General features: G+C 42.7%; 1 protein-coding gene across 1 annotated transcript in view; it reads left to right on the top strand.

The window, feature by feature from the left end:
- The window catches only part of znf407 (zinc finger protein 407), a 166,688-nt gene extending 149,580 nt beyond the window's left edge, over positions 1–17,108 (top strand). Inside the window, exon 10 of the mRNA XM_074654749.1 lies at positions 15,557–17,108. Within this exon, the coding sequence (XP_074510850.1) occupies positions 15,557–16,422 (866 nt within the window). The 3' untranslated portion in view covers positions 16,423–17,108. The remainder of the gene's footprint in view (positions 1–15,556) is intronic.
- Positions 17,109–17,416: the final 308 nt, after the last annotated feature.

Genomic DNA, 17,416 nt, shown 5'->3' with positions numbered 1-17,416 from the left:
AGTGCGATTTGCGAGTCTTTCATTTCTCAACATGCCAGGTCGTTTCCTGCCCTCGCAGCCTTTTGGTAAACAGCGTCCTCAGAAAAACTAGACTTGTGTGTGTGTGTGTGTGTGTGTGTGTGTGTGTGTGTGTGTGTGTGTGTGTGTGTGTGTGTGTGTGTGTGTGTGTGTGTGTGTGTGTGTGTGTGTGTGTGTGTGTGTGTGCCTCTTCCACTCAGTCTTTGCCACAGTAATGCTCAGGTTAAGTGTAGTTGCAGGCTATTATACATCATTAGGGTAAGTAAGGCTCAGGCAGCGCGGCAAGAGAAATGGACTCTTTCCGTTGCTTCATTCCTCACCGGCCATGGCTGAAATAGGACCTGACGTCACACACGCACACACATATATATATACACACATGCTCGGATGCAGGCACAAACTGCTGCACGGAGCAAGCAGCTAGCCACTTATCCAGTCAGTCAGTCACAAATCACCCTGTCAATCAGGTGGTTTATAGAGGCTAAAGTCTCCTGATCGCCGCTACTCAGTCAGTCAGTCCAGCACGCCACTCTGCTCCCACAGCGGAAATTGAAGCGTCCTTAATGGATAGACGTGAGTGTTTTATTGTGTTTTCACGTTTTATGATACATGTTAACACCGGCCTCACTGGATCTAGAGTGTGGTGATTTCCTCTAACCATGTCAATTAGAGTCAGGCTGGCACCTGGGTTAGATGTAGGCCTTTCATTAGAATTACAGATTAACCAGCCAGTATGATAGATAGGATGCAATTTATTTCTGTAATTATACTGTATTTGTGGCACTGATTAATAATGAATTGAACATTTTTGTATTTTTTTGTTTAATCTAAACCTTTTTCTGCATGCCAAGAAAAGAAAATGGAGGGATTCTCAATGATTTTCAGGAATTGTTTTGCTATGAAAATTCTTCTTAAATATTGTCTCTCAGCATCTCCATCGCAAAATACAAGTATCAGCATCATCCTCCAAAATACTTTTTGTGGATCAAACCTCATGAACACAGAGAGATCAAACTAGTTGTAGACACTTAGTTTTTAGTCAGATAGAAAAATCTAAATGCCCTCTGTTAACTCTCTTTGAGCTTGTTGTGCTTCCTATGCAGAGGGACACAGTGGTGTCCTCTGCCCAGAGGATGGACCTCCAGCTGGGCTTAAAGACAGAGGCCGGCTGGGTGGCAGAGCCACGGGAACATAGAGGTGATAGATGAAGGAGGGCAGGAAAAAGACTAATTGTTCTCATTACAGAACAAATAAAAATCAATACCTCTCAAAGCGAGGGGGGTGGGGGGGGGGGGTGGGAGTGGTCTTGAAGGGCACTGTAGTTATTGCATAGGAGTGGATTTTGTTGGAATTACAAGCGGTGGCGAAGGCGCAGTGGAACCGATCACATTTGAATGCTAATTCCGATAAAGGACAGTTAGATTAATAGATGTGGCGGTCCAGCGCCGGGCCTTCCCCCCCCCCGTAAAGCAGTGGGGGGTGTTTGAGATTGAAGTTTTAAATGCAATTAAATGAGAAAACACAAGGCAAAAAAAGGGGAGATATTTCCCCAATTTTTCCAAATTAAAGCAAGAAATTTCATTACCAGGGGAGCATATTTTACACAGGCAATTACAAGGTTAATACATCTTCAACATCGCCCCTTAAAGTCCTCATATATTTGTTCAGGGATTTTGTTCTTGTATTTTAGTTTAATTGGCTATGCGGAGGCTATGCAGAACGTCTGCGCAGTACACACACACACACACACACACACACACAAGCACTCAAATGCAATAGATTCTTATACATTAACTCCCTTGAGGTTTAGTCTTACCTTTAACCAAAACCACTACATGCATAACCCCAACCAATGCTGTAACTTTTAGAAGCACTATTCAGTGACTAGCCCTGATGGGAACAGATCACTATGACGATGTCCTCACAGAAGTAGTCGAGAGCTGTCACAAGTAGAGCTAAACCAAACTGCATATGCATGCACACACACACACACACACACACACACACACACACACACACACACACACACACACACACGCACACACACACACACACACACTCTCACACACACGCACTCTCACACACACACACACACACACACACTCCTTCTTCATGGAGAGCTCCAGCAGCATATTGGCAGCAGCGTGTGTTTGTGTGTGTCTGTGTGTGTGTGTGTGTGTGTGTGTGTGTGTGTGTGTGTGTGTGTGTGTGTGTGTGTGTGTGTGTGTGTGTGTGTGTGTGTGTGTGTGTGTGTGTGTGTGTGTGTGTGTGTGTGTGTGTGTGTGTGTTGCACAAACAGATAGTGGCTCTTGTCTGGTTTCTCTCTGACACAGATGACAGCACTGTGTGCATGTGTTTCTGAATGTGTGTGTGTGAGTGTGTATGCATATGTAATGTACATGTGTGTTTATGTGTGAGTCTGCAGACTTAAAGAGCAGCCCTCACTCACATGTTGACTTTGACCTTTGGTTTTCTGTTCCTACAAAGCAAGGGCTGATAGGAACAGTGCTCACACTGTATACACTCCTCATGTACGGAGAAGAATAATCATCATCAATCAATCACAAACTTTTTAAAAAGTTTACAGAGCACTTTACAGAACTTAAAAAAGGGGCCACAGCAAAGATGAAATGAATAAAATCCAAGAATTGAAATAGTTGTTTCTGAATTCATTTGTAGAGAAAAATGTGTTTTAATAATACGAGGTTTACGATAACTTAACTGGTTTGCACTGTAACATGTCGATGCCAATCTCCTCGGAGTTTCCTCCCTGTCAGGTTGTTTTCCTCTGATTTAGCCTGTCTTGCAGCCGTAGGGACACCACGCTGTATGATAGAAATTCAACAGTGAAGCAAATTGGCAGAGCCACAGAGGGCGGATCGACAGCGAGAAGACAAGCTGGGAAGGAGGCGGAGTGCAGAGGAGGCAGTGTGAAAGATAGAGAGAGGGAGCGAGATGGAGATGATGATGATGGAGGGAGAGAGAGAGAGAGGCTGTGGTGGTTTATATAACATCTCCAGGATGGTCTTTGGCATGCATCAGGGGGCTGAGCCATCAATCACTCCATCTGTGTAAAATCACGAGCTGACTCCAATATTGCTAAATATTTATACTGTCACATACACACGGGCGTGCAGATGAAAAGAGTCATTCATTAGGGCCTTCTCAGGCCTGTCAGCCTGGAGATGGAGATTAGAGAAGCAACCTCCCACCGCGCCTGCCTCTCCTCTCGCCGAGCTCCTCAGCCCTATATATAGAGCCATCAGGACGATAAATATCTCCAGCATGCCTCTGTTAGGTAAATACCCAGTAAATATGGCAGGGAGGAACGGAGACTAAGCCAAACAGACCTGTGAGTCTGTGAGTGTGTGTTGTATATGAGTGTGAGTCACTCAGCAGGGAACAATAGGGACTTGTCGTACAATATTCTGTATGGATATACTGTATGGATGGCCAGGCTTTGATCAAAAGGTAGGTAACCTGTTATTTTAGATGATGATCGCAAGCCGGATGACCATTAATACAAAATAGAGGAGCAACAGAGAAAGAAAAGCTGGCCCCATATTTAATAATATATAGAAGAATAATGTCCATAAATTAAGGCTGCAGCCCAACAATCATTCTAATTCATTCATTTTGTACACACAAATGTGATAAATAGTCTGAAATAGTTGGTAAAGAATGAAAAAAGACAGCTTTATAGATACAGGTAGGTGCTGACTTTCTCACCTCCACACACCTTCGATCTCTGCTGTCGGATCGTTGGTTTTCAAAAAGTTGGAGAGACTGTGGGACGCAGCCGCCCCTATTCTGACATCAGGAGTGTAAAGGGAGAAAAGATACAGTATTTGACCCCCTTCCTGAAAGGCACTTCATGTGGAGCATACTGATGCCTTAATGTCCTTAAATCGCTGTATATTGTCCCACCAACGGTCCAAAACCCAGAGTAGAAAAAGGCCGGAACTAAAGAACGTTTGAGTGAAATTGTCTTGAAATTGAGTCGTTGATTATTGGAATAGAGGTTGCTTGACTTTGGGTCGACGTTAATCGACTAATTGTTTCAGCTCCTACAGTACCTGAGACTGAATCAAACACCAGTGTGTTTGGTAGGGCTGTCCTCAACCAAAGAAATCCTTAGTCAACAAACACTCATACAATTTCGTCAACTAATCGATTAGTTGATTTAATCGACAGATCCTTGAGTTTCTCCACGAAGAATCACACAAAAGCACCAGTTTAAATCTGGTGTTTACCAGAGATGTGCTCATACATTTCTGGGAAATAAGTCCCTCAGCATGAAAACAGCATAAAAAACAACTAATGGACTGAAGAAATCTTAGTAGATTTAGACCAAAACGACAGATTAGTCGACTACTGGACTGAGAGGGGGCAGCCCTAGTGTTTGAATAGGTATTCCTTTAATATCAACAGAAAGACAACCTACTATCAATACATTTTCTCATCATGCCAAGTCAGTATAAGAGGTTCAATGTTATTGGAGCTGAAATAATTAGTTGGTTATTGTGGGGTGGATGAATATTAAATTTAAATATTTTTGTTAATGTTTTTATCAAATTTCTTTGGATTTTTGATTGAAAACTTTGAAGCCCACTCGGTCTGTAGAAAAATGTGATTTTCTGAAATCTCATCGACCAAACAATTGATCATTTAATCGATAAAGTACTTGTCAGTTGTGATGTGATACCAAGAATTTTTTAACTCCAACACTATCTTTGGATGAAGAAAAAGTTGCCTCCATGACTGATGGCTGCGGTCAGGCTTAAAGATTTAGGCCTCTCTTTGATTCACGCTCTTGGCTTCTGTACTGGCATCTTCCATCTGCTTCTGTCTCTTTGTCTGTATTCGTCTTTTATTGTCTTTCTCTCCCAACCCGATCCGGCCTGCTTCATTTCTCCACCCCAGTTTTTGTTTTTTATTCTGAAGCGAGCCATTATGTTGTGATTATTCCTTCCATCCCGCCTTGACGGACCTCAGATCAGTGCGCGGGCCAGGCCTTGGAAACAAAAAGACATCAGCAACATCATCTTCACACTGTAATTACCAGAATGGGGGGGGGGGGATTTCATTTTGATTAGCAAAAAAGCTTTTATTCTCAAACTCACATCCATAATTAATCATTAAATCATGGGAGAGTGAGTGAGAGGGGTAGATATAGGGGGACACAGTGAAAAGAGGATGGAGGGATGGATGGATGGAGGGATGTAGCGGTGGAGAGAAAGGGAAAAGGCATGTAATTATCTGCAGAAGTTCGACATCCCCAGTAAATCCACGGAGCCGTCTGACATGGCTAATTAAAGAAGCAATCAAAGGTCCACCTCCAGAGATTTTGAGAGAAAGACGAGAGAGAGGAAGAAGGAAACAGGCTAGAGAGACAGAAAGAGGGCCTAATGGGGAGAACGAGAGAAGGGAATGGAAGGGGGGGGGGGGGGGACATGGGAGAGAAGAGTGTTGTGATCTTTGTTATTGTTTCATATGTCAACCGTCCCTCTTGGATTCTTGGATGAGGCTCTTACACGCCTTCTCTCTCTATTCTCTGTCTCTCTTTCTGCATCAGGCCATCACTCTGTGATCATTTCTGACCTTCATCTTCAGAGTGCAAATAGCTGCGATTTACAGCAAGCGGCACTCCCAACAAAAAAGTAGCGCATTAGTCATATCTGGTTAGTCATTTTTCAAGTTGAAATGATGCGTTTTTCTGGGGCACAGAATCAGTGATGTAACCTGCAGTCATCAGGTGTTTTTTAGGCCTTTTCAGCATCAGACGCCCTCTCGCTGGCAGCCCCACTGAGGTGGATCAGGCCTCACTTTGTGTGCAGCAACCTCCCACACGTTTGCTCTTTTTATCCACAGCCAACCAGATGAATTCCCAGCAGCCTCTGTGTGTGTTGTGGTAGATGACGCTCGTCTTCCCTGTGAAGCAGAGCGGCACTCTTCCTGCAGAGGCACTGCATCCTGTACTAACTGTACTGCTGCTAAACGGAGCCTTCATACTTAACCGGCGTCTTAATTTGAAAATCCCTTCCACCTGGTTCTCTCACAGGATGCGGTTAGCACTGTTACCTTATTTATTTATTACTGCCTGAGAACAATTGTTACTCTGGGATTTATTACACTCATTACGTTTCCAAATATTGAACTGAATCTTGTTTTCATTTCTAAAAGTTTGTTTCTGTTTCTTCTTTTTGTGAAAAATCAGTGTCGCTGCAGTTTCTTGTAAGCTTCTTTTGTGTTATGAAATTAAAATAGCCCGTCATTTGCTTTTGAAGCAGCGTGAATACATCTAATCAATTTAGACAGCGTCCAAAAAAATGTGTTTGTGTATTTATTGATGCTAATTTCCCAGCTGAAAATGAAATAGTATTTACCACGCTGTAATTTAGTTAATGGCCACAAGAGACACAACAGCTATTCAGAGGCTGGAAAGATGAAAAGTGAAGGTGTAGTGGGGATGGTTTCCCCGATGATTGTGTTTTTTTATTCCCTTCCCCTTTCACCTCTCTCTCTCTCCCTCTCTCTCTCTCTCTCTCTCTCTCTCTCTCTCTCTCTCCTCTCTCTCTCTCTCTCTCTCTCTCTCTCTCTCTCTGGGGGCGCAGACCCGGGGGACATGAGGTAGATAGAGTTAGTGTGGACCAGATTATACTCACACTGGGTCATCCTCTGTCAGCAGAAAAAGAGCTGAGAGCAGGACACTGACCTGTGTTCCCTCTGACCACTGTGTGTGTATATATGTGTGTGTATATACTGTGTATACTTCTCACCTTTTGAGCCCTTCCCAGCTCAATCTATGGACTACTACAATATATTTCATTGTCCAGGGTTTATGGTGTTGTGACTATCACTTGCTTATACGGTTTCCTGTTTTTTTTTATGTGTTGTATTCATGTTCAGTTTGAAACATTATACCTTATATGGACGTATTTCTTAGCACTTTTAATAGTAAAGAACTGTTAAATGTTACTCCGGTTCACTCTCCCTGCGTATGACGTCATCGACATGCGCCAGCAGCGCCAATCTCAGAAAGACGACAACAAAACGAAGCATGGCTGATATGGCAAGGAAAGAGCCAGACGAGCAACATTTTCAAGAAGTCCAGCTTGTGGAAACATTTTGGCTTTTTGTAAAAAGGGACATGTCCTTGATAAATCGCTCGCTGTTTGCAGAATATGCAAAGGCCAGATAAAATACAACGGCAACGCGGACAATCTTTCCACGCACCTACTCAGACGCCAATATTATTGCTCTACCGTTTATACTGAAAACCTTTGACTCTGATGAAGACGCAGCATTCAACATGAATTATTATTAGTTATGAAGACAGAAAGACAGAAGAACATGTCAGCCTGCTGCGCCGCGCTGCTCCGCCAAACTTCCAATACTCTCGAATATTTTCCAACCGAAGCTTCAGAGCCCAAAAAAATGGTATTCGGGACAGCCCTTAAATCCACCCTTGGATATGATTTAGTCATGAATGGAGTATCTTAGTTTATCGGTGTATCCAGTCTTGTTTACTTCTACATCGGGAGGTAGCGATTTCCTGTTTGTGGGAAAGACTTAAAACACAGTGTTTTAGTTACACAGCTCGTCTTTTAGCTGTTTTTGTTTCTTTTCTGTTGAAATTACTGCCAGTTAAAAGTTCTCTTAAGCTCTTCTATCATTCTCACCCTGTGTTATTGTTGCATGTAGGTGAAACATGCCAGCTCATGTGAGGCCTGACATTTATTATGCAATCTGAAAACATGACTAAAGTAGCTGTATGGCCAGTTAGTATTTGTTCTACCTGGTTAGACGTGTGTTGTCTTTGCAACCTGGTGCAGCAGGAACGTCTTAAAATATCGGCTTGCACTCACATCACTCTCACATTTGTGCTCATAGACGATGCGTCAGTCTTGATATTGCAAATAACTTCATTTATCCGCTTAGCTTCTACTACTCACCATACACAGTGAAGAGACACGGAGGAAAACACATTATGGGGTGTTCCTGAGACTCTTCTCTTCATGGTGGAAAACCCAAAATAAAGAAAGTAAAGAGACTTTAAACTATAGAAAACACTTTTCACAGGAAACACTATAGAAAACACGCATAACAACTTCCTGTGTGTCAGAGGATTTCTGCTTCCTTCATGAATGTGTTCTATAAACTAAACATTGTGTTACATCAGCTGACAGCAGAGAATAACAACTCAGATTATGTAAAAGACGTTCACTCTTTAACTTCCAGCTGAAGTCACTGATGGATTAATATTGGCCTTCAGAGCCACCGTATCGGTGTTCCAGCCCAGAAGGCCCTCTGTCAGTCTGCGTGCCCTCATTCTCTTCTGTTTATTCGTCCTTGGGGTGTGTTTCAGTGCGTCTCCATCTCTCTCTCTCTCTCTCTGCCCAGTCCACCCGGTGTCAATCTGGCTGCTGTATAATTGGTTGTTTTTTGGTCGGCCGGCCTGTCCTCCCTGGCGTTGATTCATGGCGTTTGTAAAGGTGACAGTAGCGGCTGTCCCTACCAGACAAAGTAGAGCCATCACTAGCCAGACCTCAGCTGACCCGCTAGTTTGTGCACACACACACACACACAGAGGCAGACACACACATACACGCATAGGAAACACATGCAGCTTTGCCTGAGGCCTCACAGGGGAGGAGAGGCAGGTAAGGTCGTCATGTACACAGCTCGACCAAAGAAGATCCAAAGAGACACACACACACACACACACATTAAAGTGAATAAACACATACACAGACAGGAGATTGTCTTTTTATAGTATGTAAAGAGATTCAACACATGTAGTTGTATAAAACTAAATAGTGTCTTCACATACAGCATAGCTCATGGCCGATATGTAATATGTAAAGAAATGAACATAAACCTTTACACCGTACAAACCTTACAACCTTTACATACTGTATATTACTATACATGTCCTGCAGTAATGTGTAAATAAATTCACATACATACTGTTTGAATAATAAAATACAGACAGAAACAGCATGCACATACAGTATAAAAGATATATAAAACAACAATAAAAGTGTGTTTATATAGAACCTTTCTTAGAATAATATGATATTATGAGTAAATGATGCATGAAATCATTGAAACAAATACAAAGTAGAAAAACAAAGGAAATCAGTTTCTAATGAAAATAATGAAATTAGGGCAGTCAAAGTTAACGCCATAATAACGCGTTAACACAAATATGTTGTAACGCAACTAATTTCTTTAATGCGACTTGCGATTTTTAGACTCAGTTTTAAAGCTAGAGTGAAGATACTGGCATCATATGAAACTAGACCTGATGAATCCATCGGTACCAACCAAGTCATACTAGCTTGACGCGAAGGAGGCTAAATAACGCTCCAAACTTACGCTAAATTTTGGCAAGGAAAAACAGTCATGTCCATTCTCAAAGGGTTCCCTTGACCTCTGACCTCCAGATATGTGAATGTAAATGGGTTCTATCGGTACCCACGAGTCTCCCCTTTACAGACATGCCCACTTTATGATAATCACATGCAGTTTGGGGCAAGTCATAGTCAAGTCAGCACACTGACACACTGACAGCTGTTGTTGCCGGTTGGGCTGCAGTTTGACATGTTATGATTTGAGCATATTGTTTTATGCTAAATGCAGTACCTGTGAGGGTTTCTGGACAATATCTGTCATTGTTTTGTGTTGTTAATTGATTTCCAATAATAAATATATACATACATTTGCATAAAGCAGCATATTTGTCCACTCCCATGTTGATAAGAGTATTAAATACTTGACAAATCTACCTTTAAGGTACATTTTGAACAGATACAAAATGTGTGATTCATTTGCAAATAATCACAATTAACTACAGTATGAACAATCATGCGATACATATATATATATTAAAATACACACAGAAATATAAACACTTAGAAACACACACACACACACACACTCGTATGCAGGCCTTCCCCGGTGACCTGGATACACCCAGAACTGACACTTTATCTACTTAACAGTGTCACCTTCAAAAGCCTGCACCAATGACACACACACACGCGCACACACACGCGCACACACACACACACACACACACACACACACTACCTCGTCTGTAAAACTCCCCCCACAAATAACAGCTATATGTGTGTGTCAGTTTTAGGGGTCTCTTTTTAAGACGGCGGCTTCATATCTATAATTGAAGGTAATCGGCTGGTAAAAGGATTGTAAAGGGTTTTGTGCCGTAGTTAAGAATTGATCATAAGCTCGTGGCTTTTTCATGGTCCCGCCGTTGACCTTGTAATTGATTTGGTGGGCATGTTTTTTTTTCTCCGCTCTCGTGTTATGGTTTGATATTTGACTTTGGCTTGCTTTAGTGTCTATTCAGGTTGATCTCTTTGTCTTTCATGTGTGTGTTCGTCTCTCCTTGTGAGAACCAGTTAGGATTTAGTGTGTGTTATATTTAGGGTTAAGGTGAGGTTTAGGGATTACAACCAGTGCATGTCCTCACAAGTATAACAAGACTTAACATTTAGGCATGATTACATGTGCAAGTGAGCTTACATTTGCAGCGAGCTGACCTGTGTTACAGCCGGTGTAATTGATTGTGTGTGTGCCGGTGTCTCGGTGTTAAGGTTAATTTCTCTAACTGCTGGTAAGTGCTGTCTGACCGCTCCCCTGGCGGCCTCTCCGAGCTGAAGTAATGCCACTTAGAGGCCCCGGGCCCTCGCCGCCGGCCAGCCCATTGATCCGCTGATCGATAATTGCATCTGTACCGTACACCGAGCGGGGAGGGAGGCTCCCCGCGCTGACCTGACGCTAACACACCGACTGGTGTGAGGCGAGCAGAGGCGAACCGGGATCACCTAAGGGTCCTTAAAGAGCTTCCACAGGAGTCTCCAGCAGAATCATATTTAGTTTAATTTCAGTATCATTTCATTCATAATAGGAGTTATTCCATTTGGAGAACAGATTCACTCTCATCACTGTTATATCTCCACGCAGTGCAGACACTTTAAACAAGACTGTGAGAACAAAGCAGAGTATAAAAAAGAATCATAACTATTTCAACTCTATTATTGATTTTCAGCACACCAATAATAATCAGGCCCATTTCTGGGACACACGTTTTTGGACCAGTTGGACTGTTTTTATGACATGTACAGTATGTGACATAATTCTTGCCAATGGAAATTGCAAAGAAAAGCTATGCTTTGCATTTGACATTAGATTTATTTGATAAATGTAGAATTCAAAATGTTGCTCTTTATTCTCTGTCATTTGTCATCCTTGTTTATTAGGGGTGTAACGATCCATCGATGCAAAGTGAAAACATTGATACATATCGTCATCTTTAATATACACCTTTATTTTAAACAATTCTGTGTCACCATTTCTGTCCGAGCGCACCTCCTTCCTTCCTGAACATTCAAACGGCGTTTAACATGAGAAATGTAGCACTTTATAGTGAACAACAGGAGGTGGTCTATTTGTTGTGGTGTATTTTTATTAAAAAAAGAATAGATTGTTTTTCATTTAAATGTCTGGTAGTGCTTAGTAACAACATGTTCAAATCATATTTTAGTTGCTTTTTGTGAGTTGACATAAATGTATCTGATAGTGTTAAATGGGCATTTGACATCGTCTCATATCGAAAATAAATCGTATCGTGGCAGACTTTGTGATAAAAGCAAATATAGTATCGTTGTCCATAAGAATCAATATAATATTGTATTGTCATGAAACTTGTGATTAATGCTCCTTCTTTTTATAGATTCATATCTCTCCGTCCCTTCCGCTCATCTCATTCTTTCTTTTTTCCCTCTGACTCTTTGTATCTGATGTCTTCCATATTGCTGTTTTTCCCACAAGTTCTCACATAAATCACCTGGATAGGGAAATAAAATGTCATCCACATCCCTCCGCACGTTGTCCCAATCTGAATTAACATTAAGTTCATATAATAAGTAATATTCCCCCACACATACTATGAGCTCTGTACACGTGTATCATTAGTCACTGATTCACTTTTAATGTAAGACTTTCCTGTCAAGTCAAAATGACATCACCGCCCGTCTCCGTATCCTTTTCTTCCTCCTGTTGTTTTATTCCTCTCAGGGAGCCTCCATCTTGTTTCAGATCACAGCCAATAAAGCAGCCTGCCTCTCTCTCTCTCTCTCTCTCTCTCTCTCTCTCTCTCTCTCTCTTTCTTTCTCTCTCTCTCTCTCTCTCATCCTCTCTCCTACTTCCTGTTAAAGGAATCAGTCAGTCAGAACACTCAAAACACATATTAAACAGGCATCAGCCTCTCGCCGGGGCCAAATCACGCTGTTCAAATGTTGTTCTTCCACCGGGAGCACAGGACAACTGAAGAGATGGGATCTGCAACATTAACTTGATTCACGGCCGCGGCGACTGAGTGACACTCCATAAACCTCAGCGGGCCGCCGCCGGGTCCCGCCGACAGCACCCCATGGCTAATGTGACACACACTAGCAACGCGTAGCCGTACCACCCCCACAGCGCTACACACACACACACACTTATATAAGCAAGCACACGCAGGGGCTGGGATATACATACAAATACGTATAGTAGCACATCACACCAGCGGAGCCTGACCTTAACACTCCACCCACATATTGACACATACACACAACATGGGAATTCACATGAATGCGTATATTCATTAACACATATTTGGCACAAACTGGCAAAACCCGAGCTTTACCAAGCTGAACATACACATACAGTCAGGAGTTCACACACTAACGTGCCCTCTCTCTCTCTTATAACACACACACACACACACATATAGATAAACAGGTTTTATGGAAATGCAGCAGAAACTGCACAACCATTGAGTTATTGTCCTCTCCACCCGACCTCTCAGCTCGCAGCGCTTCGGCGTAGGCAGTTAGCATCGGCCCCGTAGCTCTGTGTAAATAGGTAACCTCTGCTGCTCAAAATGCCAACTTCCTCTGGCTGTCTTCGGCAGTGCTGACTCCCTCCACACACTAACTACTGTGCTTGTCACTTGAGATACAAATAGCAGAGTCCGAATTGATATTTACTACACAGACTTGTTGCCTGTGTACTGCGGCGTCACTGTGGGTTTTTCATTCATTTGCTTTTAAACAAATGCACATTGTTATCTTATACTACATATATAAGGAGAGAGAGCTTTGCAGTAGATGTATAGATACAAATTCCGTCGAGACTCATAGCGGCAGAGAAGAGACAGGCTAAGAGAGTTGGAGACAGGGAGAAAGACAAATACAGCAGGCCGCCAAACTAAAGTTGTTCTCTGTTGATCAGAATCAGAGCTGGGAAAAGTTGTTTTAAGTTTAAAGGGGATATATTATGCTCATTTTCAGGTTCATATTTGTATTTTGGGTTTCTACTAGAACATGTCTAGATGCTTTAATGTTCAAAAAACACATTATTTTTGTCTGAATATCCCTGTATTCACCCTCTGTCTGAAACACTCTGTTTTAGCTCCCGTCTCTTTAAGACCCCCTCGTGATAAAGTCCAGTCTGCTCTGATTGGCTTGCAAGAAAAATATGGTGCACCTTTACAAAGGTAGTTCTCAAGCTGTGGGTGATATATTCTAATGGGCCTGCATGTGACATAGGAAGGGGAGCCACATCTGACTGGTTTGTTGAATCGCATGTTTTCTGATCTAGGCAAAGGAAACGGTTCCAGAGTTTGTAGTAACTGCTCTCACCAGGTATGAACGATTTTCTGATTAGAAGTGAATGAGTGAAAACGGCTTCATCCTCAGAAGAAAACCCCCCCTGTCCATCTACACTAACGCTAACTCTTCCACCCTTCTGCACGGTCTTTGTGGAAAGAAATCTTGAAATGGTTGTCTTTTGTCCAGTGTTCTTTCTGTTTTATCTGCTCTCCTAAAATAAACCTGGCCGTTGTAGACAGGTGTGGGCGTTATGTGTGCAGATGTCATTCAAATAACAACATGTTCTCATCTTCTCACTTCTAGGAGAATGCCAGTTTATGATGATTTATAATACTGTATGCCAAAGCGTGAACATTAGTACAGGACAGATTCACATACATATATTCCTCATCAGATGTTGGCCAAATTGAGCAATGAAACAACAACTAGAGTATTTCTTTACGGCCTTTAACAGACAGGATGTGTCAGTAGATGCATGTGCTGCTAGAAAATGCCAGAAAACACATTAATTTTGTGTTTTATTGATAACGTAAATGCTGTAAAATTGAGTTCTTAGCTGAACCTGAGAGCTGTGTTTGACTATATGACGCACAACGCCTTTAACTTCATGTACAAGCGTGTACAGGTAGTCCATTTTGAGAGTGGATCAGCGCAGGACTAACAGGCTTGATGTCACCAAAGGACTAGTGGTCACTGCCTACTTTTCCAATAATAGCGGGAGTTGAAGCTCCCACGTCTCGGTGCCTGTTTTCCACTGGAGGAGGACAGGGCACAGTTGGGTCAGAGACTGTTCGCAGCACAACTCTCGACTTTCTGATCACATTGTCAACCTTGTGAGTGCAGGACATTAAATGTCAGGGGGAGATAGGAATATCAATGATTGATGAGTTTGTTCCTGTATGTACTGTGAGATCTGTGTGATCTCGCCGCCACCCTGGGGGGTAAACCTTGTACCGCCAAAATGTCAACTTTTTCAGGAAATGAGCTAAAAGCAACAAAAGTTCTTTTGTTCTTTCCCAAAAAAGTTGATGTTTTGAAGAGAGGTTCTGATATGTGTTTTAAAGGGTTGTAGAATCTGCAAAGTTTCAAGTGCAAACCTTAAGGTGAAACTAAAACATTGCAAATGAGGGTCAACGTAGTCCTTCACAGGACCATAATACGTGTGTGCTTCCAGTATTTGTACAATAAGTTCATTTGTGCTCTGAAGCCGAGCCTTGAACAGAGTCCCCTCTTCACTGTCTCAAATATCCCATTTTTCTGCATAGATTAGCCTACAAATGTCTGAGCCAGGCGCTGTTTAAACAATGGCATTTCTAACACTGTTCCTATCACCTTGGAAACGCCATGGCAACCTGTGATCTGAGAGGGCACAGTGTGGCTCAATTAGCACCAGCCGTATCTCACCGCACTCTTCCGCCAGCCTAATATCTCCATATTCTGTCTCCTTTCATGCATTAAGTGACACAAATATGTGAAGTGTTGCATCACCTTTTTATATCCACTTCCTTATAGCTTTTCTCCCTTTTTTGTCACAGTGATAAATCCGTAAACATAGTCAGTTTAACAGTTGTGGAACATTAAGAGAGAGGATGGATATAAACGGCCATGTGTGGTACTGTATGTTCAGTCATTTTCATGCCTGTTTTTGGTCTTTTGGATATGAACTTGACCATAAATGATTTGCCGATTAAGTTCTGTTCCATCTCTAAGCCGTTCTAACACATGCCATGACCAAAGGAAGATTTCAAATGCTTTAAAGCCCTCACCCTTCTGAAATTTGAAGATTTACTGATCCAGGAATTGAATAAAAGCAAAATACCAAACAATTGAATGTGTCTCTGTGTGTTCTCCAGGTATCGTGTCCAAGTCTTTCGAGTGTCGTCTGAAGGGTCAGGGGGCTACGTTTGTGGAAGCAGAAGCCGTGGAGTCCCCTGTGCACATTAAGGGCTCATCTGAGATGTCCTGCCACGATGATTCTGTCCAGCAGGTCATCATTATCCAGGGCTACGGCGACGGGGAGGTGACGATCGACCAGGCCCTGGAAGAGTCGGCTGCCGCCACCCTGCAGACGCTGGCCATGGCCGGCCAGGTGGCAGAGGTGCTCCACATCACAGAAGACGGACAATTCATCGCCTCGGGCAGGGAAGTAGCATCCGCGGGTGCCCACCTGGCCGGAGGCGGCACCCAGTACGTGGTGCTGGAGTCGGGGGAGGCCAGGAAAGAGCTGCGGGCTGTGGCTAGAGGAGGGGTAGCGGTAGCAGCCGCAGGACAAAGTCACGTTGTTTCGGAGTCGTCCACAGCTCTGGACGCTCTGCTCAGCGCCGTCAGCGAAATGGGCCATCAGGAGGAGATGGAGGGGGAGACGACCGTCGTTCATGAGGTCCTGAACCCCGAGATAGCCGAGGCGGTGCGGAGCGTCAAACAGGAACAGGAGGAGATGCAGGTCATCCAGGAGAGCGGCCAGGGGGGCATGCAGGAGGTGCTGCAGCTCGCCGCATCCCAGATGATGAAGGAAGGTCTGCACCAGGTTATTGTCAACGATGAAGGAACGCACTACATCGTGACGGAGCTGGACAACTGCACCTTACAGGTGGAGGGAGGCGTGTATGGAGAGGCTGTGGCATGTGACGGGGAGGTGCAGCAGGCAGAGTCGCACGCTGGAGAGGAGATGGTGGTCTATCTGGATGGAACCCCTCATAATATAGTTCTGGAAGGGTAGAGGACAGAGGAATTCACTAAAAGACATACATCTCTTGTTTCATCTCAGTTTTCTTTGTTTAATTCTGTTAAAGCCTGATTTTTTTTAATATTCTGTGTTCTGTTTTTTACTCTCTTGTCTTGGGCGACGCTAAACTCAGGTTAAACATCATTTATTCAGAGGGACAGTGAAGGAAACAGGTTTTGGTGCTAAGTGAGTTAACTTGCAATCCTCACAACCACCAAGACTACATAAACCACTTGATTAATGCCGTGCAACTACAGGAAATGAATATATTTCCTCCTGAAATATTTTTTTGAAAATGCATCTAATATTCAGACAGTCATTACAAAGGAAAATATGTATTCTGCTTTTTGTTTTCTTTATGATACCTTTGTTTAAATATGATAAAGATGATTTTAGAATTTTGACTTTGACACAATGGTTTATTATTTTATTATTTTTTTTCTTTCCATCCTTTGTAGGGATTAGTATGTTACTAGTTATGAAATAATAACTTGATTGAGTTTGAAAAACTCTAAAACAGATCTCACAGATGATTTATATGTAATGAAATACAGTTGATAATTATACACTTCCGTTTTTTGACAGCCCCTCAGCTGTTTGTAAGTTCAGCTTTTGGGAAACCTCCAAAAAACATTAATGCAATTTCATTTCTGACAATAAAGATTGAGTCTAATTTTTAACAACCGTGTCCAGATTTTTTTTTCTTCGTAGTATTTTGCTGTGAATGGTCCCGTCGAGCGCACGTTTCGCCATCAATACTGCCATTACATGTACAGCACAGCGCCATCATACAAGCAACATGCACATACATGCATCAGTTGATGGCTCCCATCATGCTCGCTGATCACTAACACAGTCATTATCATCACCATTATCATTATCGTCATCATGATCACCATCATCCTAATCGTCATCCTCTCTTCTCTCCCCCCATCAGGCCCATTCTGTTCATTGCATGCAACACACTCATCCTTTTTCCCCCCCAGCA

Source organism: Sebastes fasciatus, chromosome 12 (genome assembly GCF_043250625.1).
Source record: "Sebastes fasciatus isolate fSebFas1 chromosome 12, fSebFas1.pri, whole genome shotgun sequence".
In the NCBI taxonomy this organism is placed as follows: Eukaryota; Metazoa; Chordata; class Actinopteri; order Perciformes; family Sebastidae; genus Sebastes; species Sebastes fasciatus.
The sequence above is the reverse complement of the archived record's forward strand: the minus strand, read 5'-3'. Positions and strand labels throughout refer to the sequence as shown.